At 33.3% G+C, this 12,218-nt stretch overlaps 2 protein-coding genes across 2 annotated transcripts; both read left to right on the top strand.

The window, feature by feature from the left end:
* The first annotated feature begins 2,354 nt into the window (after positions 1 to 2,354).
* On the top strand, positions 2,355 to 2,720 carry LOC127746616 (uncharacterized). Its single transcript, XM_052260487.1, has one exon. It carries the CDS (start codon positions 2,355 to 2,357, stop codon positions 2,718 to 2,720), a length of 366 nt encoding a protein of 121 aa, XP_052116447.1.
* Positions 2,721 to 4,875: 2,155 nt separating this feature from the next.
* Positions 4,876 to 7,002, top strand: LOC107483824 (nifU-like protein 3, chloroplastic). Its single transcript, XM_016104441.3, has 4 exons — positions 4,876 to 5,108; positions 5,262 to 5,382; positions 6,195 to 6,493; positions 6,623 to 7,002. Exons 1-4 carry the CDS (start codon positions 5,049 to 5,051, stop codon positions 6,812 to 6,814), a joined length of 672 nt encoding a protein of 223 aa, XP_015959927.1. The 5' UTR covers positions 4,876 to 5,048; the 3' UTR covers positions 6,815 to 7,002.
* The last annotated feature ends 5,216 nt before the right edge of the window (positions 7,003 to 12,218 follow it).

Here is a 12,218-nt window from a genome sequence, read left to right as displayed (position 1 = left end):
TAAAGAAGACACAAAATAGCATCACAGCAACACACAAAATAGCAACACTGCAGAATCAGAGCTCATTCAATAAAAAAATCACAACACAAAAGAATAGCAACACAATAGAACTAGAGCTCATTAGTAATCAAATAATCATTCAATAAAAAATTAAAACACGAAACATTCAAATAATCAGTAATCAAATAATCATTGAACATGGCACAAATAAAAAACACAGAAGAAGTTAGTAGTGAACTAACCTTCGAAGCCTAGGGTTTTTTTCTTTGGTAAGCTTCTTCTCTCTGAACTCGAAGGAAGGAAATTGAAATGGAGAAGGGTTTTTCTTCTGAGAAGTCTGAGAAGAGGGGAAGAATTGTGACGGAGACAGAGGGCAGGCAACGAACACGACTCAGAAGACGGTGGTGGGTTGGAAGAACCTGTGGCGACCAGACAAAGATGATGGTGCCTGAGCACGTGATGGACCGCAGCAGGAGCGCGACGGAGCAGATAAATACCAGGGACTGATGCATCGAGCTCAAGGAATAAGAAGTTGCGATTCTTGAAGGAGGAAGCAGCACGGACGACCAGACGACGATGGTAGTGCCTGAGCGCGACGGACAGCGGCAGTCCTTGCAGCGGTGGTGGAGAAGCTAGGGTTTCTTGTTTCAACTTCCTCTTTTGCTTTGGGGAGAAGTTGTTAGATTAGGGGTTTGGAATGAAGACTGAAGGTAAAGGGAAGGGAGGTCATCCGTGCGGGAACCAAAACGACACAGTTTCATCCAAATCGGCCAGTTCTGGTTCTGGCCTGACCAACCAGTTCTCAGCCGGTTCAACGGTTTGTTAGCGGTTTTTTTATTAGCGGTTTCACATTGTTAACTGGATTGTTAATATTGTCGGTTCATAGTTTGGCTGGTTTGATTGGTTTGACTGGTCGGTCCGGTCTGATTTTCGGAATCATGGTATTGTGTTTGGTGTAGAAGTGTACAAATCTGATTTATGTCTCGGTATTTTAATTAACAACCCTAACTCCCAAATCCAATTTCATTTTTCTCAACATGCAACCCTAACCCCCTTTCTCCTCTCCTCTACCCTTTCTTCTCTCCTTTCCCGTGAAGGACTAGTCTAGTCCTACTTGCTGCCGGTAGCGCCTCCAAGGGTTCGAACGACGACGACACGTCTCCAATTCTCCATCAGTTCACCTTCGTGGCACCAGTTGCTCCCCAAGGTTTGTGACGTTGCTTCCATTTGCACGCCTGTGGGTTTGCGTCGCCATCGTCACCATCGTCGCCACCGTCTCGAAGCTGTGTCTCTGGTCTCCGCTGTTTCTCTCTCAACGGACCTGGTATCATCTGTCAATTTACCTTATTTGCTTATTAATTTTGTGAAGTTCAAAGTTGATAATTTCGTGTAGCATTTTTTATTCCCTCATTTTCTGATTTGTGAATCTCTCATTTTCTGATTTGGCCTCATATGGATGAAAATGTGTACATCCCCCATTTCCTTATTTGAGATTTTCCCTGATTTGCTTAAAATTGCTGATTTGTGCTTCATCAATTGTTGAAAATTTATGAAGTTGTGATAGCCGACTACTAATTTGCCCTCATTTTCTTTATATTTCTGATTTCTATGTCATCTTTTTTTAAGATTCGTGAAATTGTCATTGCTAAATGCTGATTTCATCGTTTGTTAATTTTATAAATTCTTTTACCTTATTTGTGCTTGTTAATTGCTTATTTGTGAATTTGTGATTGTTAATTTTATAAATTTATTTATGATAATTATTATATACAAAAACAAAGATGACTTGAGAATTATTTATCATAATTATGTTCCTATTATCACTTTTTTTCCTTATCAGAATTAGTGCACATTGGTGTGATATCTTGAATTGGGAATGTATTCTCTCAAACTGATTTGTCTGATTGACAAAATTAAGTATGATCTGGTGTTGTATTACTATTTATTGATCGCTGTTTTAACTAGCTATTCAATCTGAAATCTGCAAGAAAATTTGTTTTGATTAGCTATTAAATCATTTTAGTTGGACTAGTTGAATCAATCTTGTGTTGTGTTACTATTTCTTGATCACTGTTTTGATTAGCTATTCAATCTGAAATCTGCAAGAAAATTTGTTTGGATTAGCTATTAAATAATTTTATTTGGACTAGTTGATTGAATCTTGTCTTGTGTTACAATTTCTTGATCACTGTTTTGACTAACTATTCAATTTGAAATCCGTAAGAAAATTTGTTTTGATTAGCTATTAAATAATTTTATTTGGACTAGTTGATTCAATCTTGTGTTGTGTTACTTTTTCTTGATCGTTGTTTTGATTTTTGCTTACTCTTAAATGTATAGCAGCCTAGTTAACAATGGCTTCCACAAGTAGAAGATCTATAAGTGGTTCATACGGCAGAGACAATGTAACGGGCGAATCTTTTTGTGAGTGTGGTTTAAGAGCTCCGTTACAAGTCTCAAATAGCATTGCCAACCCGGGTAGAAAGTATTATGCCTGTCCTGTAAAACGATGTGAATGGTTTAAATGGGCAGATCCAAGTATCCAACATTCTGAAGTTGGAGATGATCGCTCTTGCCAACTGAATTCCAATTTGAAGTCGATCGAACGAGATAAAAATCTGCATACTAATGTTATGTTTCTGAAATTGTTAGCGTTCCTTCGACTTGTTGTTTCTATAGTCTGTATTGTACTGGTCATAATATTGTTGTTTAAGTTGTAGTTTAACCTTTGAATTGAAACAAGCAAATGATAAATTGTGTAAATTAGTTTGAGAACATGTTTCAGTATGTGTATAAACTTATTTTTAGTCAAATTCGCATGTAACGTGCATTTTATTATTGAAGAACGTTGTTTTAGGATAGGGATTTCGTATGGGACAAATAATTCTTTCACTTGGTAAATAATTATTCTTTTTTATGATCCCAAGTTTTGAATGGGACAGATAATGACAAAGAATTATTAGAAATTTCATTAACATGATCATGACAAATCCGTGTTATTAGTTGCATGTCTTACCATTATTAAACTTGTTTGAGAAGAGAATTCTGATCTATAGGCTAGGAGCCATTGCTTAATAATTTCCAACTGCTTCATTTCTTCCTAGCAAAGTCATTATATAAAAAAAACGCATAAACATTAAAATAAATCTAACACTTCAAAATGCAAAATCTGCTATATCTTCTTAGAACTAAAAACAAGAATAAAAAATTGGAATCAAAAGACATGCAACTCTATTTACTTCTCAATTTTAATTAAGTTTCAATTGAAAATCAAAACAGGAAATACAATAGAAACACAATAAAAATGATAATATCAATTTCTCTCTCTTATTTCATAAGCTGAAAGTGACTTTTTCAGGTACTTTAAGCAAATCAAAGTCTTCCAAAAGGTAAAAAAAAGATTTGGTAATTTAAATATGAAATGGTTCACACTTGACACAAATAACTGTGCCGTCATTATCACCTAAGCCATATCAAACATATTTATATGATATCATGTATATTCAACAATTTTACTTATCAGTTTAGAGAACAAACATTCTTCCACTCAAATAGATATGTAAAGAATTATAGCCTAACTAACAATAGCTCTAATATATAAACCAAAATACTGATATAAAGATGCACCTATTGTGGTTTGAAGATGCACTAATCCACAAGTATTAAACCAAACAGAGACATGAAAACTCATTAAAATGGCCAAACTTAATCACTGACCCTGGTATCAAACTGACCAAACTTAGCAACTGATCCCAGATTGTTCAGTTCTAGTTCTTACGAGACAAAAAAGGAAGTAAACATCATAAATTCATGCTTTTATAAAGTTTAAATAAATGGGTTAGTCAGCTTGGCTTTCATTCTCGTCAAAGAAACTTTCATAGATTAGGGCATGATAGAAAAGATGAAAAGAACAAATCCACAGATTAGGGTACGACGGAAAAGATGAAAGGAATCAGTAAATTAAACAATTTTTGTATAAAACTAACCTAGGTCAAAGCAGTTAGGACGAGGAGTTGATGGTTGGCGTCAATAGCAACCGGGGAGAGGCGACAACTTCATTCTTTGATTTTCTTGTGAAGGAGAAAAAGAGGAGATGGGAAGATGGGGGTTACGAAAATGAACTTGCAAGCGGCAAATCACTTACCTAGCGGTGGCGAGGCTAGCGACGAGACAATGGTTGTTCTTGAGACGGTGCTTCAGAGATTGCAGTGGCTGTTCTAAAGAAGAATGAGAAGATGGAGTCACAAGGGAAGAATGAGAAGATGGAGTCACGAGGGTTGATCAAGAAGCCCTAATTTACATTAAGGGTAATTTTGGAATTATTGAATTAGAATGGGGCAATTTAGGTACAAATTATAATTAAAATTTCTGTCCTTGTCTTGAAAATTTTTTGTCTCTAGTGTCTCTACTTTTTGGAGGTACTGAAATTTTGAAGCCAAAAACAAAAATTTAAGTACTAATCTCTAGCTCAACTAACATAATATTGAGTCTCTGTCTTCCCGTCTCAGTTCCAGTCTCTACAAACAAACGCTACCTAACTGAACCAGTTAAATTTCTGCTTCATGGGTATTTCAGTCAAACTGCCTGATACGGTCTGATTATAACAGCTATGGTCCAATGTACTTCGACAAAAATAGAAACCTCCCCATATTTTTTAGCACCCTGAATTTTTGGCAAGATGAATTTAATGCTTTTGGGCATAAAACTTGGGTTTGAATCATATCACATGGGTGATCCAATCTTAACAACCACCCGTGTGTTTGAGTTCTGTCCACAAACTTGGCCATATTTGAAGTCCAACAAAAAGAAAAAACTTGGCCACATTTTTATTTTATTTTATTTTATTTCACTTTTCATTATCATCATGGAGCGTCATCAGAAACAAAATCAACTTGAACCAATCAATTGCTGTGTACCAGTATCAACCATCCAAAGGCCACTGCTGCTGCAAAAACATAAGAACTTAAACTAATTCCTTTAACTCCATTCAAAACAAGATGAGACAATTGTATGTTACCATAACCTTATGGTAGCTTTTACTGGTTGCAATGCTTTGTGCAACTCATCATACATTATTATTATTCTCTAACCCGTGTTGTTTCCTTAAGGTACGTTGTTTCCTTCTTCTGAGAAATTAAGGAATTTTATTCATCTAATTATGCCATCTTTACAAAATTCTTAGGTGGATTATATTGCTATGTTTGTTGTGTTTATGTGACTCAAAATTTTGCACCTATTTTTATTCTTAATTTTATTTTCAGAATCGAGTTTCAAATGGCAGAGGATTTTCTTCAAATGAGAGTTGTTTTGTTAGAGGTCACCAAATGGACATCAAACAATATTTTGGACTTATATCATCCCGTTCTCCACGGAACAAAGCAGGTGCTACTACTCTCTTTTCATGTCAATGCATTCTTCTAACTAATTCATCAATTTGAACACCATTTATTGGATTAAATTTATTAATACACTAGACCCATTAGGGGTTATTAGAGGGTTAGTTACTTGATTAGCTTATAGATAAGCGATTTATCCATTTGTAAATCAATAGGGCTAGCTGTGGAACCTGTATCTATGGGTAGGATCGGCTTCAGGTATCGAGCATATCCTATCATCCAACTCGCACCCTCAATATATAATGTGAATGTACATAAAAATACATATACATATGATGAGCCAGTAAAAAATTTGAACTTAAATTCTTGTCTTTTGCACAAATACTTAGTACCACCAAACTAATAATTCAATTTGCTAATCATAGATAAAATAATAGAGGAGTGCTAGGGGATCAGCAAGTTTTGTGATTTGTAACCATCAATTAGTCCGTATTAATATCTAATGATATGGAATTATTCACTTTTCTTTTGCTGGTTAAGTGCTGGCCAAATTTAAATAAAAGTACTGGTCCTAGACTTTTTCAAAATGATATTTGATATTATGAAATGTCTGGAAAGACTAGAGTGAAGATAATTTGTTGTGCGGATTGGTTCGGGTACAATCGGGTTGCAAGATTTAGAGTGCGGGAATGGTTCAGGTTGAGGAGTTTAAGCCTGCGAGTAGGGCTAGGACTTAGGACAGAGCTTATCATCTACCATACCCTAATCATTGTCACCCCTATAAACCATAATAGATGAATGTGTGTAGCAAAAAAAAGTATATAGTTGATTGAGTTGATTCACAATTGAATGTTGTAGGAAGAGTTGTATCCCCAAGCTGTGTGCTGCCATTGACAGAAGAGAATGTGGAGAAGGTTTTGGATGAGGTTAGACCTGGCTTGATGGCTGATGGAGGGAATGTGGCTTTGCACGAGATAGATGGCCTTGTCGTCGTCCTCAAGCTTCAAGGAGCATGTGGCTCGTGTCCTAGCTCGGCCATGACATTAAAGATGGGAATTGAGACTCGCCTTCGTGATAAGATCCCAGAAATCATGGAAGTGGAGCAGATTGTGGACGCCGAGACTGGCCTCGAGTTAACAGAGCAAAATGTCGAGAGTGTATGAAACTAAAATTCTTGCATCATTTATAGAATTTGCGTACTCATTGAAAAAATCAAGTTTGATCATAGGGCTAAAGAGTTTTTCATGATGAAAAATACTTAGTCTATGATATTATTTGTTTTTCAGGTTCTTTCTGAAATTAGGCCATACCTTGTTGGCACTGGGGGAGGAATATTAGAGCTTGTTAAGATCGATGATTATGTTGTCAAAGTTCGGCTAAGTGGACCGGCGGCCGGAGTTATGACGGTTCGCGTGGCGCTAACGCAAAAGTTGAGAGACAAGATACCTTCTATTGGAGCTGTGCAGCTAATAGACTGATGTAAGAAACATACAAGTTCTTGTATACTTTGAACTTTTGTTACAAGATCAAAATGGAACTAATTCATACAAAGAGCATGTAAATTTCTGTTTTGGAAAAGAAAATTAGTGTCAAAATCATACATGAATTAATGTTAGCATTCTCAATCTACATCATAAGATTTATGCAAGTGCGACTGTGTGAGTAACATGCAGATTTAAATTCATATATGACATTTGATTTATACATAAAATGAAACACAGTTCACTTCAAGACAACCAAACTAAAGAAAGTCTTCTAGATAATTGATGTAACTTCTCAGAATAAGAATTAGAAATGATTTTATGGGGTCAAGGAAAATAATTTATAAATATAGATTCTAGTTAAAGAACCTCGCAATAATGTTGCAAAGCACACTGAAAATTTGGTAATTGGTAAAATGTATACAGCTTTTGAGGGGTTCATAATGCACGATGATACTATGTTAATATCAATGACAAGGTGTGGTTTCCAAATATCTGATCTCAATTCATTTTTTATTTTGACGAATGACATTAATTCATTTCAGTGGCATAAAAGGGTAGATTGTTTATGATTTAGAAAATAAAATAGAGATATATTCAGTTCAACAAGGAGTTTAATTTTGATTGAATGATTATGTAAAATATTTTATATATATCAAAATTAAATTCTCAACAAATATTCAATTTAGTAAAATCCATTAATCAATCCTTTTTAATCATATATATGTATTATTATAATATCACAAACTCACGCAACACTTTCAGAATTTCTATCTATTATTTGGTCTCAACCAAATTTTAAACTCCCTGTGGTCACTGGTCACTCAAAAGACAAATAAATTGTTATTGTATCAAGGCCTCGAGCACTCCAATCAATACTCTTACTCCAGCAGCTCTCTCAAACGCGCATTGTACAGTACCCAATTAATCCATCAACGACAAGGTGCTGGAGGAATCTGCAATCACAATCAAAGCCTCATCTGGGGGCTTCGCATGGGCTCCAAGAGAGGGGAATTTGGTGGCGAACATAGTGGCAAAAATGAAGAGCACTGATGCTCTTCCAAGCAATTGGAGCAGCAATTCATCAGCCAACAGGGCTTCAAGCACTCTTCTAGCGGGCAACCGACCACTACTAGTGTTCAAATTGAATTTTAATTATGGAGTTTTATTTCTTACTCAAATTTTTATTCATTAGTTATTTTATTTTTTATTATCTATTTTTTTTTTATTTATTGTTGTAAACCGTATCTACTTCTTTTAAGAAACCGTAACTAAATTTACATACTTTCAATATTTGTATTTGCATCGGTTGTCTGTGTGCTTTTTTTTTATATTATAATAATTTTGATATCCATGTTAATCACAACAATAATTTTTAAAAGAACATGTTATTAATGAAGTATTTTTTAAACCAAAAATAAAGTGTTATTTATCATTCAACAATACATTTCAGACTTTTTTTTTTCAGAGACTTATTTAATAATTTTTCAAATAATTATGTTATTTTAAATTGAAAAAATACAGATTTGATGATGTCAGAAGTCCAAATAAAAGATATTGCACTTGTAAAAATTAAAAATTTGCTCCAATCAAATGGCAAGTCATTGAAAGAATATTGTGAAATGCTATATTCTCCAAAAAATTTGGTGTCCAGCTTAAAAGACAGAATTATAATGGAAGAGTTGAACTTTGACATTAATGCTCTTGTGAGTGAACTAGATGGGTATTTAGAAAAGCTAACTGATGAGCAGAAATTTGCATACGATCAAATAATTGGTGCTGTTAGCAGTAATATGGGTGAACTTTTCTTCTTATATGGTCAAGGTGGTTGTGGAAAAACATTCTTATAGTCAACTATATCATGCTCAATTAGGTCTAAAGGAGGTATAGTTTTAAATGTTGCTTCAAGTGGAATTGCTGCACTTTTGTTGCCTAATGGAAAAACTGCACATTAAAGGTTTAAAATTCCTTTGACCATAAATGAAGATTTTTTGTGTAGCATTAAACAGGGAAGTCCTCTTGCAAGGTTAATAACTAAGGCCAAATTAATCATATGGGATGAAGCTCCAACGATAAGTAAGTATTGTCACGAAGCTTTAGACAAATACCTCAGAGACATCTTGAGGTGCTCAGATTTGTGTAATGCTCATTTGTCATTTGGAGGTAAAGTTATTGTTCTCGGAGGAGATTTTAAATAAATTTTACCTGTGATTTTCAGAGGCTCAAGGCAAGATATAATTCAGTCTTCTATTAATTCTTTATATTTGTGGCATAACTGTAAAGTTCTGAAGTTTACAAAAAATATGAGATTGTCACTGGGTGCAAACAACAACATACAAGAACTCAGAAATTTTGCAGAATGGCTACTCAACATTGGTGATGGTTTGGCTGGTGCTACAACAAATGGTGAATCGATCATTCATATACCATCTGACATTTTGGTTAAGAACTCTGAGACAGCTTTGGATGACCTCATTGATTTTGTGTATCCAGATATGTTATCCAATTTATCCATTGAAAATTATTTCAAGGATAGAGCAATTCTTGCACCAACTCTAGATTGTGTCATTGATATCAACAACAAGATGACTGCAGAGTTACCTGGACAAGAAAGAGTCTACTTATGTTCTGACTCTGTGTGTGCTGAGGAGGAAAAAATAGAATTTGAGTTAGATGCCTTCTCGCCAGAGATTCTAAATGGAATAAACTGTTTAGGTCTACCGCCACACAAGTTAGTTGTGAAGGTTGGTGCTCCTGTCATATTGCTGTGGAATATAGACTAAACTAATAGTTTGTGCAATGGAACGAGAATGCAAGTTAGAAGAATGGGAAATTATGTGATAGAAAGCAAGACTTTAACCGGTAATAAAGTTGAAAGTATTGTTCTTATCCCAAGATTGAATTTAATTCTAAATAATGAAACATTACCAGTCAGTTTTCAAAGAAGACAATTCCCAATTACTATGTCATTTGAAATGACAATAAATAAGTCTCAAGGATAAACTCTATCGAAAGTTGGAATATACCTTCCAAGGCTAATTTTCACCCTTAGTCAATTGTATGTTGCGTTATCAAGGGTAATGAATAAAGATGGTCTGCGAGTACTGTTGCAAGATCAGGGGCACTTGGAAGATAATTGCATGATGAATGTGGTATATAGAGAAGTTTTTGAGAGCATATAATGAAAAGGTAATAACAAAATCTCTTACTTAAATTTATTTATTTACTAAAATTTATTACTATCTATTAAAAAATTGACAAATTCTAGGTGCTAATGGATAATGCATTCTTATTGTACATTAATAGTTTGAGAATATTAAAATTATCATAAGAATTTGTATTATTTTATTCTCCTGATAAACAATTTTATAATTATGTTAATCATATAATTTTATATACTAACATTGATATAGTGTTATTTCAGGTATATATTTTACAGGCATCAAAGGATAGTATTGAGTTGTTATTCAGTGGGTTTAAATTATTTATTGTTTATTGTAGAACTTTCTGCATTCGGATTCTCTATTAATTTGTTGTTCATTTTGAGCTGATTTTGATATGTTCTTACTTCGCAGTAAATCAACATATAAAACTTTGTTGGTGGATTTAAGTATTACTAGATTAGTTATGGTCACATTGAGTATATGTGTCTGATTTATTGAAGAAAGTAGATTACTAATATTGGTTAATAACTATTTTACAATTAATACAATTAACACTATATTAAGAAAAAAAAACAATACGTAACATGTTATTTTTTATTAATTAAAAAATTATAGTTCAAATTAATTTTAACACAACAACTTAAAATTATAATTTTAATCTTATCACATGCATGACACGGATTATTACACTTGTTATATTTTTAATTCTAAGTGTTGAGTTTAGAACACAATAAATTTATTAATAATGATAAATATCTATTTTTGGTTGGGTTAAAAATCCAAAAATTATTTGATGTATGTTTTATTATTATCGGTTCAAATTACTCTTTATTTAAAAGGTCCAAAAGGATTAAAAGCCAGCAACTCAACAAACTATTGATGAAATAATATTGATGCTGCTGCTAAAACTTTGCCCACAAATGATAAAGAAAATAAAAAAAAGTGACTCAAGTTTTGATGAATACAAAATGTTTCATTAATCTAGTTTTGTAGGAAAAAATCAAATTAACAGAGTCAAATCAAATCCAAATATCAAGGCTAGTCAAAAGAAAATAGTGTTGCTGAAATATCAATTTTGTGCAAGTCAAATAATTTGTTGAAACTACAACATTTCAACTACCACCAATCGAAAGTAGAAAAATGGAGGTTCTATTTTTTTGATTCAAATCAAAGGTTGAAAATGAAATTTGGAGCCAAAGCTTATATCAATGGTACAGATTATTATTACCTATCTTTCCAGCACTTTTGTGTCACTTTACTCTGCTTGTTTTGCTCTGATTTTCTTGGGAGAAAAAGATAAACTCAGCTGTTAAAATCTGCAAAAGTTGACTCTACCCACTAGCTTAAATTTTGAAAGTATTATTCCATACAAAAGAGAGTAATAAGCAAAAAATTGAGATAAGGAGAGTGAACCCAAAATTTAATTGAGTTTTTCTATTCTCTCTATTACTTAAAGCTTAAAGTTTTGGAAGCAATGCACCTACACTAAAGGGAGCATTCCCTAAGATGGAAGGCAAATAGAGAGAGGCTTAAATCTGATTTTCTCATAACTTTCAAGCTATCATAATTCTTCTCCTTCATGAGGTTACTTTGTATATCTTGCTTTCTCAGCTTATCTTTTTTTGATTTGTCATGGTAAAAAACAATGTGAGGTATATAAAAAAATCATTTGAGAAAAAAAGTAAAGGGAGTTAACTTGGAGAGAAAAGCGATTATTATGTCAAAACTCTTTTGATGTTTTTCTGTTTTATAATCTTGAGCCTGAGAGGTTTTTCTTGCTAAGTTAGATGAGCACTTAGTGTTAAAATTTTTGGGAGTGAACCTAGTCGAAATAAGTTTGGTTAAAAGCTTAGGTCGACCCGAGTAGAATTAGAAAGAATCTTAGGGAATTGGTATTTGTAATCTTTGATAACGATAGTAGAAATTCTACCATAGTTGTGGTGGAGACTGAATATGCCACATTGCACAAGGTGGTTGATGTAAGACCCAGAATCTTTGAAAAGTCTTATTATGAGCAAGTCTCAAATCCTACAGTTATTTATAGCCTTAATTTCAGAGATTATTTTATTATAGATAATTAAAGCAAGTTTTGATTTATTGAATTTGAGACGAGTTATGATTATTATCCAATTTTATAATTATTGGATTATTTCCTATATTTAAAGTATAAAGTTGATAGTTGTGAAATAATAAGGATTTTATATGATTTGGATTAGATAAGTAATATTTTAAATATT

This window comes from Arachis duranensis, chromosome 4 (genome assembly GCF_000817695.3).
Source record: "Arachis duranensis cultivar V14167 chromosome 4, aradu.V14167.gnm2.J7QH, whole genome shotgun sequence".
In the NCBI taxonomy this organism is placed as follows: Eukaryota; Viridiplantae; Streptophyta; class Magnoliopsida; order Fabales; family Fabaceae; genus Arachis; species Arachis duranensis.
Note: the sequence above shows the minus strand (reverse complement) of the source record. Positions and strands in the feature narration are given on the sequence as shown.

Bases quoted from the DNA above. Each gene is read 5' to 3' on its own strand.
- LOC107483824 (XM_016104441.3), top strand. From the start codon at position 5,049: ATGCTTTGTGCAACTCATCATACATTATTATTATTCTCTAACCCGTGT. The intron at 5,109-5,261 runs GTACGTTGTTTC...TTTTATTTTCAG, and splicing joins ACCCGTGTTGTTTCCTTAAG to AATCGAGTTTCAAATGGCAG. The intron at 5,383-6,194 runs GTGCTACTACTC...TGAATGTTGTAG, and splicing joins TTCTCCACGGAACAAAGCAG to GAAGAGTTGTATCCCCAAGC.
- LOC127746616 (XM_052260487.1), top strand. From the start codon at position 2,355: ATGGCTTCCACAAGTAGAAGATCTATAAGTGGTTCATACGGCAGAGAC.